The sequence below is a fragment of the Phyllobates terribilis genome, unplaced genomic scaffold, assembly GCF_046119375.1.
Source record: "Phyllobates terribilis strain yellow unplaced genomic scaffold, ASM4611937v1 Scaffold_3__8_contigs__length_932513732, whole genome shotgun sequence".
NCBI lineage: Eukaryota > Metazoa > Chordata > Amphibia > Anura > Dendrobatidae > Phyllobates > Phyllobates terribilis.
Window position 1 is genome coordinate 306,936,246 of NW_027362763.1, and position 21,449 is coordinate 306,957,694.

Consider the following 21,449-nt stretch of genomic DNA (forward strand, 5'->3'; position numbering starts at 1 on the left):
ATATTTTCTTTAACTACGTTGTGCCAAACAACTATATTTCTTATATAGTCACAGAAGCATTGCCTAGAAATTATTTAATTAGCATGTACACCCTATTATTTCATAGCTTCAGTATATGCTTTTTCTTCTATTAGAGGACACCACATTTACCATAAAAGCTCTTTAGAAGATCCCTTGGATGATAATTTTCTCTCCTGGACCCGATGACTGTCGCTGCTTTTATCTCCTCGAAAACATCCATCACCCCATTTCTCCAACTGTGTCTGAATGTGGACTAAAAGGAAGCAAGAGATGTTCACACAAAAGACAAATAAGAACAGCTTCTTTTATTTTATATAGGATTCAGAGCAAAATCGGACATACAGTGATGTGGTATTATATTCAAGCCTATCAATGAATACACACCACTATTGCCATCATTTATAGATGTACTAAACACTATGGCACTGAGTAAACCATAGTATAAATATAAAAGCTATCACAAAAGAAAAAGTTTAATAAGTAATCCTCTGCTCCCCCAATAATTCTCTGCTCCCACTCTTTAGAATCAAGACTTTTTAGGAGGCACTTATTGTACAAAGGCATGGAAAACCATTGGCCCTAAAATAATAAGAAGAATTGTTATGAAAACGTAAAAGGGTTGTCCTCTACTTTTATTATTTTCTCCTTACAGTTTTCATTTTCTCCTCCTCTTCATCCGAGAGCCATAACTTTTTTATATTTCTGTCAATATAGATGTATGAAGGTCTGTTTTTTGGGGGACAAGTTGTAGTCTGAATGAAACCATCATTTTACTATATAGAAATAGGGAAAATTGGAAAAAGGTCCAAATAAAATGGTGAAAAAAATGCAATTTCACCATGGTTTCTTGAGGTTTATTTCCAGGTAAGTAATTTCCAGGTAAGTAATACCAAACATAACTTATTAAGTTATTTTAGTGACTTAAAAAATTGTGTGTGAGGGCTTGGAGGATTTTTGTGTTGCAAATTGGAAATTTTAGGGTAGATCTGATGTTTTATTCGTTTCTTATTGCACTTTTTGTTGTGTTATGGTGACTGAAAAAATGCAATTTTGTAGGTTCAATGCATTTCCTCTTTACAGCGTTTATTGATTGGGTTAATTCATTTTATATTTTGATACATAGTACTTTTATTGCTGTCATCACAACCCATCGACTCCCAATGATGATGTCGTGGGGTGGAAAATGGGAGCCCAACGAATGTCCAGGCCAGATTGCAGCACTTAAATGCCCGTTATTGACAGTGGCATTTAAGAGGTTTACAGCAGTAATCAGCTTTAGCTCTGATCACAGCTGTTAAGAGCAGATGCCAGCTATGCAATACAGCCAGCATCTACTTTATTTGGAGTGGGCTCAGCACCTGAGCCAGATACAAACACCTTGACACTCTCCATGACACATAACACATTATGGAGCGTTAAGAGGTTAATAAATGGGCCCATGGTAGACTGAAAATTAAAAAAAAATTCTACTATATTGCACCACCCCATTCTTCTGTGCTGCTTCCCATATCTTTGTTGGTCTCTTCACTCCCTCTTCTAGCATGGAATGCCATGTGACTTATGCAGCCAATCAGCAGCCAATGGTTGGCAGCAGCGGTCAAGTGCCCTTTAGGATGAACAAGAGAGCTAGGAGACTGTTTCCTCAGGCTTAGATATCATATGACTGATCCAACTAATCAGTGGCTGCTAAATGGCTGCAGCAGTCAGTGACGTTCACTGCCTGAAGAAGGCAAAAGACCAGCAGGGCATATGGGCAGTAGTACTGAGGTCTATTAGGAGAGTGTACATTTTTTTTTATTTTAAGACCATCATGGGCCCATTTTGACAATAATAAAAAGTAGTGGACAACTCATTTAGGAAACTTCTATGGCCCATTACATGGAGTTATAGAGTTAAAGTAAAAAAATTGATTTGGATTAAGGTATCTGAGAGTTATATGAAAATAGCATGGTTGGCTGCAGCAATTGTAAGCAACGTCAGTCACATTCTATAGAATGAAACACGCAGTAAATTGTGAAATTGTTTACTTGCAAAGTCAGAGATGAGTTAGGCCAGATTACCACATCTGTGTGTTGGACCGAGTACAGTCCGTGAAGCATGGGCTGGCTGCAGGTCTCTTAATCGGAACTTGTTAGCTTCATATAACGCCTATAAAGCTGTTGAGTTCGGTCAAGAGATCCGTGGAGACCATGCACATGGACTGTGACATACAGGTGTGTGAATGCAGCCTAGGAGTGCATTTACATTGCAAGAGTATTGGGAATGTGCTCATAGGTTGTCGATCACCCAACAAACAGGGAAAATGACTGTTCATCAGATGAAATTACGTTTAAAGGAAACCTGTCCTGTGAAAAAAGCTATTAACCTGCAGATATGGAGTTAATCTGCAGGTTAATAGCATTCTGAATTTTAGGGCCCCGCACTTTGGGCCCCGCTGCTGGGAGGAAATTAACTTTATTCCTCCCAGCAGTGTTTGGATTTCAGTTACAGGGGCGGCACCGGCGTGGGTTCAGTCACTGTTCTGTACATAGAGAGCAGGAGCTGTAACCACGCCCCCCGGCCAAGACTGACAGCCGGCCCTTAATGCTGAGCTGCTGTCAGTCCGTGCTGGCCATGTTTGCCGACATTGCTCTCTATATACTGAGCTGTGACCGAAGCCGTGCTGTTGACACTCCTATCGCCAGCGTGACATCACAATGCATCTATAATCTTTCACTGGTACGGTGAGTTACGCGACATTTGTCATTATGAACATTCAAAGCTTTTACATTACAGACAACTCAGGTAAAATGTATTCAGACTTTACTTTAAAATTAAAGGAATCTTCCAACTTTTATTAAAAAAAAGCTAAAAAATAGTTAAAGGGAATCTGTTAACAGGTTTTTGCCACCTCATCTGAGAGCAGCATGATGTAGGAAAAGAGACCCTGATTTCAGCGATGTATGACTTATTTTACAGAGTACAGCAGTTGTGACACAATTAGAGTTTTTAGATGCAGCAGAGCTGATAAAGCTGCCCCTGCCCACACCACAGCTTTCTGTCTACATTGTCTATTGACAGTGAGCTTCTTATCAGAGAAGGGGGCATGGTTGGGTCAGGGCTCACGTGCACTGTGATCCGAGCAATGATAATTTCCTGGTGATAAAACCTTTGTCGCATGGAAACAGCACACAGACTAATAAGTGACACATTGCTGAAATCTGTGTTTAGCTGCTACATAATGCTGTCCAGATTACATAGTAAAAAGCTGCTGACAGATTCCCTTTAAAATGGTTAGAAAAAAAATAAACAATACTGACAGCTTCTCCAAATCCAGCGTACTTGGTCTGATGGACCCTCCAATTTTGCCAAACTACTGTCTCAGTGATGGGAGCCATAATGCCAGTAGTATGGCATGTGATTAGTGTGCCCACTGATTAAATGAAGCAGCCACACGTTGACCGCCTGTATACAAAGATAGAGAGGGCCGTCAAAGAACCGATGTTTGATCTGGGGGAAAATAAGGATACAAGGGGTTTATTTTTTCATTTTATACCAGTGATAGCTGTCTTTTAAATAAATGTTGGATGACCCCTTTTATATAGGTATAAACTGCCTAAGTGTTAAATACTGAGACATACGTAGAGTGTCACCATGTGTAATTCTCTTCCAAATGCTGGTGACTACATCTGTATTGTAATCATTACCTAAATCCAAAGAAGATTTTTCTGGAATTTTTATAGATTTTGTGCTTCTTTCAGCTTCAGGTTTAATGAGGTCAGAGTCATCCGCCTTCTTTTTAATGGATTGTCCTTTAGAGGGTTCACCTTTTAGAACTGTTTCTGTCTTTTTCCCTTTACTCTGAGGTGGTGGAATTGGTTCACTCAAATCAAGAAGATCCAAACCTGGAGATAAAACTAAGGAGAAATTCAAATTTATATTTTTAGTAAATGTTATCTACTAAAGTAATTTTCATAAAATTTATATTTTCATTTGTGAAGTATATTGTACTAAGAATTTTATACGATTAATTTTAAGGCAGCTTCTCAGTAGTCTTTAAAGGGGTTGTCTACTACTAGGACAACCCGTTCTTGATCTAAATGTTTGGACCCGATAAAATAAAAAAGCTTATACTCGCCTCCCATGCCGGCATTGTTCCAGCTGTGTCACCACTTGTGGTCTCGGGGCTACCGTGTGGTTGTTATGACAAGTGAGCCCGTCACCCAGTCAGCGCTGGTGTCACTATCCCCACCTTCACACGAATTAAACATGAAGAGGAAGTCAGGCCGGCAGCTGATCTTTGACTTCCTCTTCATGTTTAATTTGTACAAATCTGGGGACAGTGACGCCAGCACTGACTGGGCGACGGGTTCAGTGTCACAGCAATCACACGGGATCCCCATGATCACGAGCGCCGACACCACTGGAACGGCATTAGTATATGTGAGTATAAGCTTTTTTATTTTATCAGGACAAAGATTTTGTTACGCTCACGCCCGGACTGACTGGCGTGAGCGTGATTAGTGATCCCGCTGTACCATGAACCGAGGAGTGCCTGGAGGGGCGTAACTAAGTATCAACCTGATCCGACCAAGGTCGCACGGTGGCTCAGTCGACTCCGTGAACCAAGGAGGAACCGAGCAGAGGGACCAGGTGCTACTCCAGGTCAGACCCCGGTCACAGCTGTTGACCCACACCGGGGAATGCAGGAACAGGCAGGTTAGACTGGCATACAGATAGGTGGGTATTGGCAGGCACGGCTGGTATGCAGACAGGTGGGTACTGACAAGCACGGCTGGTATGCAGACAGGTGGGTACTGGCAGCACGGCTGGCATGCAGACAGGTGGGTACTGACAAGCATGGCTGGTATGCAGACAGGTGGGTACTGGCAAGCATGGCTGGAGTGCAGACAGGGAGATACTGGCAAGCACGGCTGGAGTGCAGACAGAGAGGTACTAGCAGGTTGAAGCGCAGGCTGGGAGACAGGAACAGAGCCACAGATGCGGTAGACAAGCAGAGTAAAGTGAAACCGCTGGAGCGGAGGACAAGGCAGAGCCAAGGGGAACGACCGAAGCGGTGGACAAGGCAGAGCAGAGCAAAACCGCAGGTGCGGTGGACAAGACAGAGCAGAGCGAAACCGCCGGAGCGGTGGACAAGGCAGAGCAGAGAGGAACCACCGGAGTGGTGGTCAAGGCAGAGCAGAGCGAAACCGCAGGTGCGGTGGACAAGGCGAAGCAGAGCGAAACCGCAGGTGCGGTAAGCAAACAGAGCAGAGCGAAACTGCAAGTGCGGTGGACAAGGCAGAGCAGAGCGAAACCGCCAAAGCGGTGGACAAGGCAGAGCAGAGCGAAACCGCAGGTGCGGTGGACAAGGCAGAGCAGAGAGGAACCGCCGGAGCAGTGGGCAAGGCAGAGCAGAGAGAAACCGCTGGCTCGGTGAGCAAGCAGAGCAGAACAGGGCTGAAGGTGCAGGCAGAGAGGACAGGGCTGTGTTCACATGTAACAGACTGGAAGATACAGGAAGATGGCTAGAACACAGGAGGTAGATACGGAGGAAGGGAAAAGGGACGAGCAGAACCAGATACACACAAGGTACTTATAATGAAGTAGCGAATGGACACAAAACTCACAAACAGAAGTGCAGAGACAACGAGTTGGAGTTAGGTGCAGGTTCAGACACTGCAGGAAAAGGGAGGGCATGGACATAGAGACAAACAGGTAACAGGCTAGGAGACAGTTCAGACAGGAACTGAGACTGCAACGAGATACAGGAACGAGCCTGGGTATACGGCCCCCAGGGTGGCGGAAATAGACTAGAAGTCACAGATAACAGGCCTGGGTATACAGTCCCTAGGGTGGTGGAAACAGACAAGAAGTCAGAGATAACAGGCCTGGGTATGCAGCCTCCAGGGTGGCAGAAACAGACTAGAAGTCAGAGATAACAGGCCTGGGTATGCAGCCCCCAGGGTGGCAGAAACAGACAAGATACAGGACAAGACCTGGCAACTCAGAGGCAAGGAGAAAACTGATAGTTAGTGTTGCTCAGGCACCTCCTTCTGGGTGGAGGGGGTTTAAATATCCAGTGACTCACGGCAATAGGCTGGAGACGCATTAGGGGTGCGCCCACAGCAGCTATAAGAATCAGGAAGTAATCGGGCTGCTGCCCTAAGCAGTCAAACAAGAGACATGCAACCAGCATGAACTGGAGCAAGGTTTGCAGGCTGGACTGATGGGTAAGATTGCGATCTTGCATGGTGGGAGGTGGTGCACTATGCAAGCACGCTGCCAGGGATGTTACAGTACCCCCCCTTTAAGCCCCCTCTTCTTCAGGCCTGCAAGGGTCTTCTGCAGAGAATTTGGAGGCCAATCCTTCTCTTCAAGAGGATTACCTCTTCTGTCTACTAGAGGAAACAAAACTGGTCTCATCATCTTGGTGACTAGTATGCTTCCTCCTATCAAGCCATCCTCAGCAACAGATGAAGTGAGTGAAGTACCAGGAACAGCACACAGGAAAGTCTCTCTCCATTTGTTATCAGGTAGCACCCTGGTGGATTCAGGAGACAACTGGAGGTCCTCCGCCTGGTTAGAGGGGTGCAGAGACATGGGGGTAACCACCGCCTTAACGTACACTTTGCCAAGCTTACTGGATGAAGTGGGCGGTGTACCAGGTACCAGGTGTAGGAAAGTCTCTCTCCGTTTATCAGGTATCACCCCGGGGCATTCAGGACACAACTGGAGTTCCTCCGCCTGGTTGGAGGGGTGCAGAGACTCGGGGGTAATCACTGCTTCAAAGTACACTTTGCCAAGCTTACTGGATGAAGTGGGCGAAGTACCAGGTACAGGGTGTAGGAAAGTCTCTCTCCATTTGTTATCAGGTAGCACCCCGGAGGATTCAGGAGACAACTGGAGGTCCTCCGCCTGGTTGGAGGGGTGCAGAGACTCGGGGGTAAACACTGCCTTGATGGACGTAAGACCAGATTTATTAAAGACGGAGGGTCCTTGCTTTGAGACCATCTTCAATCTGGTTTCAGAGATGACATGTCTGTGAGGCGGGACGGTACCTGAAGCCAGACCATTAGTACAATTGTCGAGACTGTGTGGGGACATCGCCTCCGCTTCTCTACCTTCAGAGACATCAGCGCACAGCGAGTCAGCGACTAGCAGATCTGGTGAAGAAGAAGAAGAAACTGCTGACTGTCCTGAAGATATGGGGACTGGACACCCCTTGTACCTTAGCAGTCCCCCAGGATACACCATGCAGGATCTCCAGACCTGAGCGGGCACTAGATCTCTCGGCTCTGGACGACCTGTAGGTAAGCCAGTCAGCACCTGGAATGTGAACTTCTTCATGTGTAATGCTCCAATCTGGAGCCTAATTTGTACAGACATATTTTGACTGTTTCTGAGTAGGGCTCGTCCTTCCGCTGACAATGCCCAAACCGGCTTCTGGAGTTTTCGGACGGGAATCAAACACTGATTCTTCAAGGCTTTAAGCCCAAAACTTCCGGTTAATCCGAGGCCTTCACTTGCCACAGAGACAGTCACGGTCATCTGTGGAGAGGAAACACTAACGCCAAGGGCAGCTTCTCCTACAGGCCTAATGTCTTGGGATTCTCCAACCTTCGCTGGACAAAGAACGTCAGTGGGTCCCAAACAACCGCAGCGGGACCGCAATCTGATTTTGTGACTGAGTTCTGGACTCTGCTTTGCCTGACGAACATAGTCATCCTTCATGGATTCAGTGCGGGTAGCTGCCTTTACAGGCTGGGAAACAGGAGGACTTTGGGAGGACAGAACCTAACGTGATGGTTTACCTCTACGACTTGCATGTCTGGACTGCCTCTTGAGGTTGGGAAGAGAAGTATTCTGTGGAGCATAGTCATCCTGTGTGGATTCTGGGTGGGCAGCAGTCTCTTCAGGCTGGAGAACTGGTAGGCTACCTACACACATTACCCATTGGGGCTGCTCTGGGATATTGGGAAGGGAAGCTTTAGCAGAGGCTTCAGGATTAGAGTCATCGAAGACCATTAGAAAGGCCACCAGGAAGGTCTGCAGGTCAAAGACGATAGGATCCCATGCTTCCAATAGGGGGGTGATCCATTTCAAGGCATCACCCGCTAGGTAGGACATCATAAATGCCACTTTAACCCGATCGGTAGGAAAATAGTGAGCATAGAACTTGAAATGCAGCATGAATTGCTCCACAAACGCACAGCTTCGTTTTGGATCCCCATAGTACTGTGGCGCATCAGCAGGAACGAGTGCTGATAGATTAATTTGGGCTGGTGCGTAAATCGCCGGGACCTCGGCTTGCAAAAAAAATTTTTCTTGGTGCACGTAATCGCCAGACAAGGATTCAAATGTCTCTGAGAGCGAAGGGCCGTGGGGCTCAATGGGAACCATGGCCTGAGCAAACTGTTACACTCGCGCCCGGACTGACTGGCGTGAGCGTGATTAGTGATCCCACTGTACCATGAACCGAGGAGTGCCTGGAGGGGCGTAACTGAGTATCAACCCGATCTGTCCAAGGTCGCACGGCGGCTCAGTCGACTCCGTGAACCAAGGAGGAACCGAGCAGAGGGACCAGGTGCTACTCCAGGTCAGACCCCGGTCACAGCTGTTGAACCACACCGGGGAATGCAGGAACAGGCAGGTTAGACTGGTATACAGACAGGTGGGTATTGGCAGGCACGGCTGGTATGCAGACAGGTGGGTACTGGCAGCACGGCTGGTGTGCAGACAGGTGGGTGCTGACATGCACGGCTGGTATGCAGACAGGTGGGTACTGGCAAGCACGGCTGGAATGCAGACAGGTGGGTACTGACAGCACGGCTGGTATGCAGACAGGTGGGTACTGGCAAGCACGGCTGGTATGCAGACAGGTGGGTACTAGCAAGCACGGCTGGTATGCAGACAGGTGGGTACTAGCAAGCACGGCTGGAGTGCAGACAGGGAGATACTGGCAAAAACGGCTGCAGTGCAGACAGGGAGGTACTAGCAGGTTGGAGCGCAGGCTGGATAGGGTCCAGTACAGACTGGGAGACAGGAACAGAGCCGCAGATGCGGTAGACAAGCAGAGTAAAGCGAAACCGCTGGAGCAGAGGACAAGGCAGAGCCAAGCGGAACCGCTGGAGCGGTGGACAAGGCAGAGCAGAGTGCTGTGAGCAAGCAGAGGAGAGCGAAACCGCAGGTGCGGTGGACAAGGCAGAGCAGAGTGAAACCGCTGGAGTGGTGGACAAGGCAGAGCAGAGAGGAACCGCCGGAGTGGTGGTCAAGGCAGATCAGAGCGAATCCGCAGGTGCGGTAAGCAAGCAGAGCAGAGCGAAACCACAGGTGCGGTGGACAAGGCAGAGCAGAGCAAAACCCCTGGAGCGGTGGACAAGGCAGAGCAGAGCGAAACCGCAGGTGCAGTGGACAAGGCAGAGCAGAGAGGAACTGCCGGAGCGGTGGGCAAGCAGAGCAGAACAGGGCTAAGGGTGCAGGCAGAGAGGACAGGGCTCTGTTCACATGGAACAGACTGGAAGATACAGGAAGATGGCTAGAACACAGGAGGTAGATAGGGAGGAAGGGAAAAGGGATGAGCAGAACCAGATACACACAAGGTACTTACAACGAAGTAGCGAATGGACACAAAACTCACAAACAGAAGTACAGAGACAACGAGTTGGAGTTAGGTGCAGGTTCAGACACTACAGGAAAAGGGAGGGCATGGACATAGAGACAAACAGGTAACAGGCTAGGAGACAGTTCAGACAGGAACTGATACTGCAACGAGATACAGGAACGAGCCTTAGTATACGGCCCCCAGGGTGGCGGAAATAGACTAGAAGTCACAGATAACAGGCCTGGGTATACAGCTCCCAGGGTGGTGGAAACACACAAGAAGTCAGAGATAACAGGCCTGGGTATGCAGCCCCCAGGGAGGCAGAAACAGACAAGATACAGGACAAGACCTGGCAACTCAGAGGCAAGGAGCAAACTGATAGTTAGTGTTGCTCAGGCACCTCCTTCTGGGTGGAGGGGGTTTAAATATCCAGTGACTCACGGCAATAGGTTGGATACGCATTAGGGGTGCGCCCACAGCAGCTATAAGAATCAGGAAGTAACCGGGCCGCCGCCCTAAGCAGTCAGACAAGAGACATGCAACCAGCATGAACTGGAGCAAGGTTCGCAGGCTGAACTGATGGGTAATAATTGCGGTCTTGCATGATGGGAGGTGGTGCACTAAGCAAGCACGCCGCCAGGGATGTTACAGATTTAGATCAAGAAGGGGTTGTCCTAGTAGTGGAGAACCCCTTTAATGGTTCAAGCCAAATTCACAATTAGCTAGCCTATATTGATGAGCGAGCGTTTCTATTAACCCCTTCAGTGTCTGTCTGACAGGCAGTCTCTGTGTGTCAGCTGTGAAACAGTCATGACACTAGCAGGCGCGGCAACATAAAAAGAAATGACAAGCACGCCAAAATACTTGGCGAGCACCCGAGTGTGCTCGCCGAAAGGGTTAATGATGAGGCATACTCACTCATCACTACTAGCCTACCATTTTAAGACTGGCTATACACATTATACAGTGGTCCGAACAGTTAGCTCTGCCTACCCCACTATACACAAGGCCAAGTGTGTATGTATTCTCAGTAGGAAAGAAGAAGTGAAGCCGCTGCCAGATTCCTGGTAGGTCATATCTTCTTGAGAGCAAAAGAAATACAACAAAAGTTGGATTTCAACTGCCCAATCTTTGTTTTCCCAATCATCAGCTGTTGGAGTAAATTCTACATATACTTTATATATAAATTCTACATATTGTGAGGCAGTGACTGGGATCGTATACGAGGGACGGTACAGTTATATGAAAAAGTTTGGCACCCCTATTAATCTTAAGCTTAATGTTTTATAAAAATTGGTGTTTTTGCAACAGCTATTTCAGTTTGATATATGTAATAACTGTTGGACACAGTAATGTTTCTGCCTTGAAATGAGGTTTATTGTACTAACAGAAAATGTGCAATCTGCATTCAAACAAAATTTGACAGGTGCATAAGTATGGGCACCTCACCAGAAAAGTGACATTAATATTTAGTAGATCCTCCTTTTGCAAAAATAACAGCCTCTAGTCGCTTCCTGTAGCTTTTAATGATTTCCTGGATCCTGGATGAAGGTATTTTTGACCATTCCTCTTTACAACACAATTCCAGTTCAGTTAAGTTTGATGGTCGCCGAGCATGGACAGCCCTCTTCAAATGATCCCACAGATGTTCAATGATATTCAGGTCTGGGGACTGGGATGGCCATTCCAGAACATTGTAATTGTTCCTCTGCATGAATGCCTGAGTAGATTTGGAGCGGTGATTGGATCATTCTCTTGCTGAAAGATCCATCCCCTGCGTAACTTCAACTTTGTCACTGATTCTTGAACATTATTGTCAAGAATCTGCTGATACTGAGTGGAATCCATGCGTCCCTCAACTTTAACAAGATTCCCGGTGTCGGCATTGGCCACACAGCCCCAAAGCATGATGGAACCTCCACCAAATTTTACTGTGGGTAGCAAGTGTTTTTCTTGGAATGCTGTGCTTTTTTGCCGCCATGCATAACGCCTTTGTGTATGACCAAACAACTCAATCTTGGTTTCATCAGTCCACAGGACCTTCTTCCAAAAAGAAATTGGCTTCTCCAAATGTGCTTTTGCATACCTCAGCCGACTCTGTTTGTGGCGTGCTTGCAGAAACGGCTTCTTTCGCATCACTCTCCCATACAGCTTCTCCTTGTGCAAAGTGCGTTGTATAGTTGACCGATGCACAGTGACACCATCTGCAGCAAGTTGATGCTGCAGCTCTCTGGAGGTGGTCTGAGGATTGTCCTTGACTGATCTCACCAATCTTCTTCTCTGCCTTTCTGATGTTTTTCTTGGCCTGCCACTTCTGGCCTTAACAAGAACTGTCCCTGTGTTCTTCCATTTTCTTACTATTTTCCTCACAGTGGAAACTGACAGGTTAAATCTCTGAGACAGCTTTTTGTATCCTTCCCCTGAACAACTATGTTGAATAATTTTTGTTTTCAGATCATTTGACAGTTGTTTTGAGGAGCCCATGATGCCACTCTTCAGAGGAGATTCAAACAGGAGAACAACTTGCAAGTGGCCACTTTAAGTAGCTTTTCTCATGATTGCATACACCTGGCTATGAAGTTCAAAGCTCAATTAGGCTACAAAACCCCAAAAAAGTGCTTTAGTAAGTCAGTAAAAAGTAGGTAGGAGTATTTAAAATAAGAAAATTATAAGGGTGCCCATACTTATGCACCTGTCAAATTTTGTTTGAATGCAGATTGCACATTTTCTGTTAGTACAATAAACCTCATTTCAAGGCAGAAACATTACTGTGTCCAACAGTTATTACATATATCAAACTGAAATAGCTGTTGCAAAAACACCAATTTTTATAAAACATTAAGCTTAAGATTAATAGGGGTGCCCAAACTTTTTCATATAACTGTATATATCCGCCAGAATGTGTAGAGAGACCTATTAAACCCATGGGAGTGCATTGCAGTCACAAACTCACCTGCGGCTGCAAAGCAGGAATGAAGGTGAGCATTGACCTGGTCAGGCTATCTGGCTAAGGCAGATTAGTAAAACCCGGCAGGGCCTTCATTTCTTGGAGGAGGCTACAGGAAGGCAGTGGGGCGGCCTCCTCCCTCCAACCCGGTTTTTCCAGTGGCTCTTGCCACAGGTCCTTTAAAAAAACCTGCATTAAGGATTAGTGTTGTTCAGTGTTGGGACCTGCTAGAAACATAGCAGGAAAGCTTGGCGGGCCTGTGTGTAGCTGAACCTACATCTGGGAAGGCTCTGCACCCGTCAGGCTCTGAGTGGCGCGGCCGTTGCCCAGGGCAACCGTTGTTATGGACTTATGTTAACCTGTCTGCGAACCAGAGGACTTTCTGTTTTACCCGTGAGTGCTGAATAAAAGCTGCTTATGTTGGACTTGCTTGGGTCACTGCCTCAGTTACTGCACGGTGTGAACACCGCCGCCTTACAGTATCCTATACTTTAGCCTTTGGAGTAAATTCTACACATACTTTATATATAACTTCTACATATCCTATACTTTAGCCTTTGGAGTAAATTCTACACATACTTTAGAAGGTTGGCTAGTCACCGCGATATCAGATATATATCTAATGTGTATGGCCAGCTTTAGTTCAGATTTTTAGAAAACGCTTCTTGAATAATTTAGCAAAGATCTCTACAACACAGTTATTTTTTTTTTAATGTATAAGCCTTAAAGTGGATCTCTCAACAGATTTAACAATACTAACTGCATACATTATTAAATAGATCTATCCTACCTAATGAAACTGGTGTACTTATTTTGAAGATCCAAGTAAGGATTGATATATTATTGTTTTGAGTTTTCCTGTCTAATATTAAAATGCTCAATATTATAGAGTTATTCTGAAATGGATTTTCAAAGAAATTACACCAGTCTAATCTTTATAATAATGTATGCAGTTTTTATTGCTTAATTTGGTGATGGATGCACTTTAGAGGGAAATTTGTCAGCAGGTTTTTGCTATTTAATCTGAGAGCAGCATAATGTAGGGGCAGAAAGCCTGATTCAAGGGATGTGTCACTTATTAGGCTGTGTGCTGTACTTTCAATACAATCATTGTTTTATCAGCAGGAAATTATCACTACTGGACTACATGTATCATGCAAAACAGTCAGACTAATCGGTATTATTTTCGCCCCCACCAATGATTGACATCTTTCTGGAAATTGACGCTGTACACAGGAGGCTGCCAGTCAGGGGTGTGAGTGGGGTCATACACCGCCCAGAAATCTTAACTCGGCTATATCTACAACACATGGATTCTATCAAAACTGCACCAAGCAGCCCAGTAAGTGATATGTTGCTGGAATCAGGCTCCCTATCTGTACAGATTCCCTTTAAGTTTTTGGACCATGTAAATGAATAGATTGTATTTCATTATTCTGTGCATTAGTGTGTTGTTATTTTCTATAGTCAGCAACTAGAAGAAAGCATTGTGCAGGTAAAAATTAGCTAATATGGAAAGCTGAGATTGCCAGACTGGATGTTGTTTAGGTGCATAGCTCCAATATCTGCTAGAGAAAATGCAAAAATCCATCTGGAGTCCCAGCAGATCTTGGCATCCAATTGTGTCTGATATTCTTAAATTAAACATAACACATTCTTCCAAACTCTGAAAACAGCTGGTCTTGGTCAACTGGGGAGTCACAGTGCAATACATTCCAGTAAAATAATTGTGTGATTACATCGTACAGTTATCATTAATTCATGTAATCCTAAACGTGGACAATACTATCCGTGTTAGCAAAACTGAGCTTATTTTAACAAGTCGATACAAAGCAGCCTTGCTTACCAAATCCCGATGGGACTAAGGCTGGCTTCTAGTTTGCTGCGCTGGAACATAACTGTGATTACAAGGCTATTTGTGCATTAAATGTATCAGATCACATTTGAGATCATTAAAATAATGATTATTGGATGAATTGAAGATGCAAAAAAAATGCAAATTTTTGTAACATTTTGCCTGCGTTCTTTCATAAACTTCGAATTAGTCAAATCAGATACACAGTGTTGTAAAATATCTCTGAAGAGCAGTTCTGCTAAAATATATAAAACATATAAGCAAAATCATTTTATTTGTAAAGCAGCTCTGAAGTTTTCAAGTTATTTTTTACATGACCTCTACTAAACGTTTAGAAGGTCCTGGTCCTTAGGGCAAGGGCTGGATCCCCTTGGCCTGGGTGGGCCTTCAGCTCAGCCAAGTGGTTGATTTGTGAACTCAAATGTCTTTAACTTTTTAGTCTATATGAAACATATTGTAGTACATATATAATATATATATATATATATAATATATATATATATATTTATATATATATATATATATATATATATATATACAGTTATATGAAAAGGTTTGGGCACCCCTATTAATCTTAAGCTTAATGTTTTATAAAAATTGGTGCTTTTGCAACAGCTATTTCAGTTTGATATATGTAATAACTGTTGGACACAGTAATGTTTCTGCCTTGAAATGAGGTTTATTGTACTAACAGAAAATGTGCAATCTGCATTCAAACAAAATTTGACAGGTGCATAAGTATGGGCACCCTTATAATTTTCTTGTTTTAAATACTCCTACCTACTTTTTACTGACTTACTAAAGCACTTTTTTTGGTTTTGTAACCTCATTGAGTTTTGAACTTCATAGCCAGGTGTATGCAATCATGAGAAAAGCTACTTAAAGTGGCCACTTGCAAGTTGTTCTCCTGTTTGAATCTCCTCTGAAGAGTGGCATCATGGGCTCCTCAAAACAACTGTCAAATGATCTGAAAACAAAGATTATTCAACATAGTTGTTCAGGGGAAGGATACAAAAAGCTGTCTCAGAGATTTAACCTGTCAGTTTCCACTGTGAGGAACATAGTAAGGAAATGGAAGAACACAGGGACAGTTCTTGTTAAGGCCAGAAGTGGCAGGCCAAGAGAAACATCAGAAAGGCAGAGAAGAAGAATGGTGAGATCAGTCAAGGACAATCCTCAGACCACCTCCAGAGAGCTGCAGCATCAACTTGCTGCAGATGGTGTCACTGTGCATCGGTCAACTATACAACGCACTTTGCACAAGGAGAAGCTGTATGGGAGAGTGATGCGAAAGAAGCCGTTTCTGCAAGCACGCCACAAACAGAGTCGGCTGAGGTATGCAAAAGCACATTTGGAGAAGCCAATTTATTTTTGGAAGAAGGTTCTGTGGACTGATGAAACCAAGATTGAGTTGTTTGGTCATACAAAAAGGCATTATACATGGCGGCAAAAAAGCACAGCATTCCAAGAAAAACACTTGCTACCCACAGTAAAATTTGGTGGAGGTTCCATCACGCTTTGGGGCTGTGTGGCCAATGCCGGTACCGGGAATCTTGTTATAGTTGAGGGACGCATGCATTCCAATCAGTATCAGCAGATTCTTGACAATAATGTTCAAGAATCAGTGATAAAGTTGAAGTTACGCAGGGGATGGATCTTTCAGCAAGACAATGATCCAAAACACCGCTCCAAATCTACTCAGGCAACAATTACAATGTTCTGGAATGGCCATCCCAGTCCCCAGACCTGAATATCATTGAACATCTGTGGGATCATTTGAAGAGGGCTGTCCATGCTCGGCGACCATCAAACTTAACTGAACTGGAATTGTTTTGTAAAGAGGAATGGTCAAAAATACCTTCATCCAGGATCCAGGAAATCATTAAAAGCTACAGGAAGCGACTAGAGGCTGTTATTTTTGCAAAAGGAGGATCTACTAAATATTAATGTCACTTTTCTGGTGAGGCGCCCATACTTATGCACCTGTCAAATTTTGTTTGAATGCAGATTGCACATTTTCTGTTAGTACAATAAACCTCATTTCAAGGCAGAAACATTACTGTGTCCAACAGTTATTACATATATCAAACTGAAATAGCTGTTGCAAAAACACCAATTTTTATAAAACATTAAGCTTAAGATTAATAGGGGTGCCCAAACTTTTTCATATAACTGTATATATATAAATAAAAATGTATATATATATATATATATATATATATATATATATATATATATATACAGCACAGACCAAAAGTTTTGACACACCTTCTCATTTAAAGATTTTTCTGTATTTTCATGACTATGAAAATTGTACATTCACACTGAAGGTATCAAAACTATGAATTAACACATGTGAAATTATATACTTAACAAAAAAAGTGTGAAACAACTGAAAATATGTCTTATATTCTAGGTTCTTCAAAGTAGCCACCTTTTGCTTTGATGACTGCTTTGCACACTCTTGGCATTATCTTGATGAGCTTCAAGAGATAGTCACCGGAAATGGTTTTCACTTCACAGATGTGCCCTGTCAGGTTTAATAAGTGGGATTTCTTGCCTTATAAATGGGGTTGGCACCATCAGTTGTGTTGTGCAGAAGTCTGGTGGATACACAGCTGATAGTCCTACTGAATAGACTGTTAGAATTTGCATTATGGCAAGAAAAAAAGCAGCTAAGGAAAGAAAAACGAGTGGCCATCATTACTTTAAGAAATGAAGGTCAGTCCGATAAAATTGGGCAAACTTTGAAAGTGTCTCCAAGTGCAGTTGCAAAAACCATCAAGCGCTACAAAGAAACTGGCTCACATGAGGACCGCCCCAGGAAAGGAAGACCAAGAGTCACCTCTGCTTCTGAGGATAAGTTTATCCAAGTCACCAGCCTCAGAAATCGCAGGTTAACAGCAGCTCAGATTAGAGATCAGGTCAATGCCACACAGAGTTCTAGCAGCAGACACATCTCTACAACAACTGTTAAGAGGAGACTTTGTGCAGCAGGCCTTCATGGTAAAATAGCTGCTAGGAAACCACTGCTAAGGACAGGCAACAAGCAGAAGAGACTTGTTTGAGCTAAAGAACACAAGGAATGGACATTAGACCAGTGGAAATCTGTGCTTTGGTCTGAGGAGTCCAAATTTGAGATCTTTGGTTCCAACCACCGTGTCTTTGTGCGACGCAGAAAAGGTGAACGGATGGACTCTACATGCCTGGCTCCCACCGTGAAGCATGGAGGAGGAGGTGTGGGGGTGCTTTGCTGGTGACACTGTTGGGGATTTATTCAAAATTGAAGGCATACTGAACCAGCATGGCTACCACAGCATCTTGCAGCAGCATGCTATTCCATCCTGTTTGCGTTTAGTTGGACCATCATTTATTTTTCAACAGGACAATGACCCCAAACACACCTCCAGGCTTTGTAAGGGCTATTTGACCAAGAGGGAGAGTGATGGGGTGCTACGCCAGATGACCTGGCCTCCACAGTCACCAGACCTGAACCCAATCGAGATGGTTTAGGGTGAGCTGGACCGTAGAGTGAAGGCAAAAGGACCAACAAGTGCTAAGCATCTCTGCGAACTCCTTCAAGATTGTTGGAAGACCATTTCAGGTGACTACCTCTCGAAGCTCGTCAAGAGAATGCCAAGAGTGTGCAAAGCAGTCATCAAAGCAAAAGGTGGCTACTTTGAAGAACCTAGAATATAAGACATATTTTCAGTTGTTTCACACTTTTTTGTTAAGTATATAATTTCACATGTGTTAATTCATAGTTTTGATGCCTTCAGTGTGAATGTACAATTTTCATAGTCATGAAAATACAGAAAAATCTTCCAATGAGAAGTTGTGTCCAAACTTTTGGTCTGTACTGTATATATACAGTTGAAACCAGAAGTTTACTTACACTATATAAAAAGACACATATGCTTGTTTTTTTCGATATCTAACATGAAATCAGAATAAACCTTTCCCGTTTTAGGTCAATTAGGATTACCATAATTTTTAATATTTGCCAAACGCCAGAATAATGAAAGAGAGAGAATGTTTTAAGGCATTTGTATTACTTACTGCAAAGTCAAAAGTTTACATACACTAAGATTACTGTGCCTTTAAACAATTCTGGACTGCCCATATGATGACATCATATGTTTGGAAGCTTCTGAAGTTCTTGTGAAGATGATAGCGGAAGCTGGTAAGATTGTGTCAATATCCACAGTGAAATGAGTACTGTATCAACATGGGCTGAAAGGCCACTCTGCCAGGAAGAAGCCATTACTCCAAAAGAAACATAAAAAAGCCAGATTAATGTTTGCAAATGCACACAGGAACAAATACCTTATTTTTTGGAAACATGTCCTTTGCTCTGAAGAAATTAAAATTGAACTTTTGGGCGTAATGACCATTGTTACGTTTGGAGGAAAAAGGGAGAAGCTTGGAAGCCTAAGAACACCATTCCAACTGTGAAACATGGGGGTGGCAGCATCATGTTGTGGGGTTGTTTTGCTGCAGAAGGGACTGGTGCACTTCACAATATAGATGGCATCATGAGAAAAGAAGATTATGTGGCAATACTGAAGCAACATCTCAAGACATCAGCCAGGAAGCTAAGCTTGGGCGGAAATGGGTCTTACAAATAGACAATGACCCGAAGCATACTGCCAAAATGGTAACCAAGTGGCTTAAGGATAACAAAGTCAATGTTTTGGAGTGGCCATCACAAAGCCCTGATCTCAAATCTATTGAAAATTTATGGGCAAAGCTGAAAAGGCAGATGTGAGCAAGGCGTCCTACAAACCTGGATCAGTTACACCAGTTTTGTCAGGAGGAATGGGCCAAAATTCTGACCAACTATTGTGAGAAGCTTGTGGAAGGATATCCCAAACGTTTCACCCAAGTCATTCAGTTTAAGTGCAATGGTACCAAATACTAATGAAATGTATGTAAACTTTTGACTTTGCAGTAAGTAATAAAAATGCCTTAAAACATTCTCTCTTTCATTATTCTGGCATTTGTCAAATATTAAAAATGATGGTAATCCTAACTGACCTAAAATGGGAAAGGTTTATTCTGATTTCATGTCATATATAGTGTATCTAAACTTCTGGTTTCAACCGTGTACTGTATATATATGTATGTATGTGTATATACCGTAGCTATATACTGTATATGTGGCTCTGACTTCTGTTTAATTTCCCAGCTTGGAAGAAAATGAAATAACTGGATTATCAAGCTGTGGATTACTCTTTGTACAGAAGAGAATGGGAGAGATTCTAACTTCGGGACTCTCTCACAATTGCAGGCTTTCAGTGGAACACAAACACTTTATTTTAACAATCATGATTCCAATTTTGTACAAGCAGTTTTTTTTTCAGATGGAGTAAAGGCTGCCAAAAGAAATGATTCCATCCCGGAGACAAGAGTTGATTACACTATACAATTACCTGCTGTATTTGAAGTTACTGGCCTGGCCTTTGCTTCTGATTTGGTTTCGCACAGAAAGTCATCAATAGATGGGCTGAGAAGAGGCCTGCTTTCTTGTTGTTCATTCACCAGCTGGAAATTGAATAGAAAAAGAAAAAAAAAGAAAAAAATCTGTCAGATAATCACTGGCAGAAAACTCCAGATGATGAAAATGGAGCTATGCTGGAGAAACAGGATGTCTAGGAAGCTTGCATGGTAAGATTATTACAATTATTAATCTGACAATCTAACTGTCCTGTGTTGATTTGTATAGTAGTGTATGGATATGGTCAATTTTGTAACCAGAGAAATCAGCATCATACAAATTTCAAAAATTAATGGAAATGTAATATATCTAAGGGTTGATAGACAGATGACTTGTAAGGGTATATACACATGTAGCATATTTGTTGCAGACATTATTGTGACTGTACCGTCATCTGAATGGAGTTTATAGAAATCCATGTGTTTCCTGTCAAAACATATGCTTTTAGATGTATGGATCTAAATACGGTCATGGAAATTTATGCAACTAATTTGCTCAAACTTTGTAAAAATATTTGATGTTCAAGAGTTGATTTTAAGGATGTCAGTTGTGAGGGATATGATATTTTAGAGCTTTGCCCATGCATAGTTGGATTGACATAACTTATCCTCATAGCCAGTCATTCAATGTTAAAGGGAATCTGTCACCCTCTCCATGCTGCCCAAACCATGCGTAGCATGAATCAGAAGTATGCAAATAACAAAAGTTCACCATCAGCTCACCAGAACGGGTAGTTGTTCACAATGGGTGTGTTGCATTGGAAGGATCCCAGGTGAAGCAATTCAGTACATACAAACAGGTATCCAGCCTCTGCCCAAAAGCTTTTATTTTCTTAAAATCATTAAATCATTAAAAACAAAGGGAAACACATGACCTACGTGTTTCAAGTATTAAAAGCTCTTAGTCAAATTACTAGTGTTTCCCTTTGTTTTTGACTACTTCTATTTTTAGAGAATACCAATAAATAATGATTTTAAGAAAATAAGAGCTTTTTGGGTAGAGGCTGGATACCTGTTTGCATATAGCATGAATAAGAGCCTTGCTTCATGATTGCAACTCCAGCGTATCATAGAAAATATAGTTAGAAGATCCATCTGGGGACCATAGGGGGAGTTTAGACTAGTCTGGCGACTCCCCTAAACGGTTTCTCCCTACTCCACTCTATGTGATTGACAGATCTCTCCCATAGTGAGGGACCTGTCAATCACCTGAAGCAGCCCTGTAAAAAAACGGGCTCTTCTAACTATATTTTCTCTGAAACACATCGGCTTGCAGCCAGGCTCTGATTCATGCTGCCCATTGTTTGCGTAGAATGAATCGCATGATCAATTCCCTTTAATACGTACTCATACATCCAACATAGATGAGGCAAAAAGAGATCCCTAAGAAAATAGATGAATTCTGAATGGTGCATCTAGGCAATACTATCAATTTGTGTCTGCATTAGATATAGACATTAAACCAATAGTGTGTCTACCTACTCCCATCAGATCAGTGACCCTCTGAAATGTACGTAAATACAGTATTAGTTTCAGTAAGTTCTATC

At 43.3% G+C, this 21,449-nt stretch overlaps 1 protein-coding gene across 4 annotated transcripts in view; it reads right to left on the minus strand.

Moving 5' to 3' along the window:
• The window catches only part of PEX5L (peroxisomal biogenesis factor 5 like), a 408,598-nt gene that overhangs the window by 81,053 nt on the left and 306,096 nt on the right, over positions 1–21,449 (minus strand). For all 4 annotated transcript variants that reach the window (XM_073674969.1, XM_073674971.1, XM_073674970.1 and 1 more), the window contains 3 exons: positions 19,839–19,950; positions 3,708–3,917; positions 151–274 (listed from right to left, as the gene is read on the minus strand). In XM_073674969.1, coding sequence (XP_073531070.1) covers positions 151–274; positions 3,708–3,917; positions 19,839–19,950 — 446 coding nt within the window. The remainder of the gene's footprint in view (positions 1–150; positions 275–3,707; positions 3,918–19,838; positions 19,951–21,449) is intronic.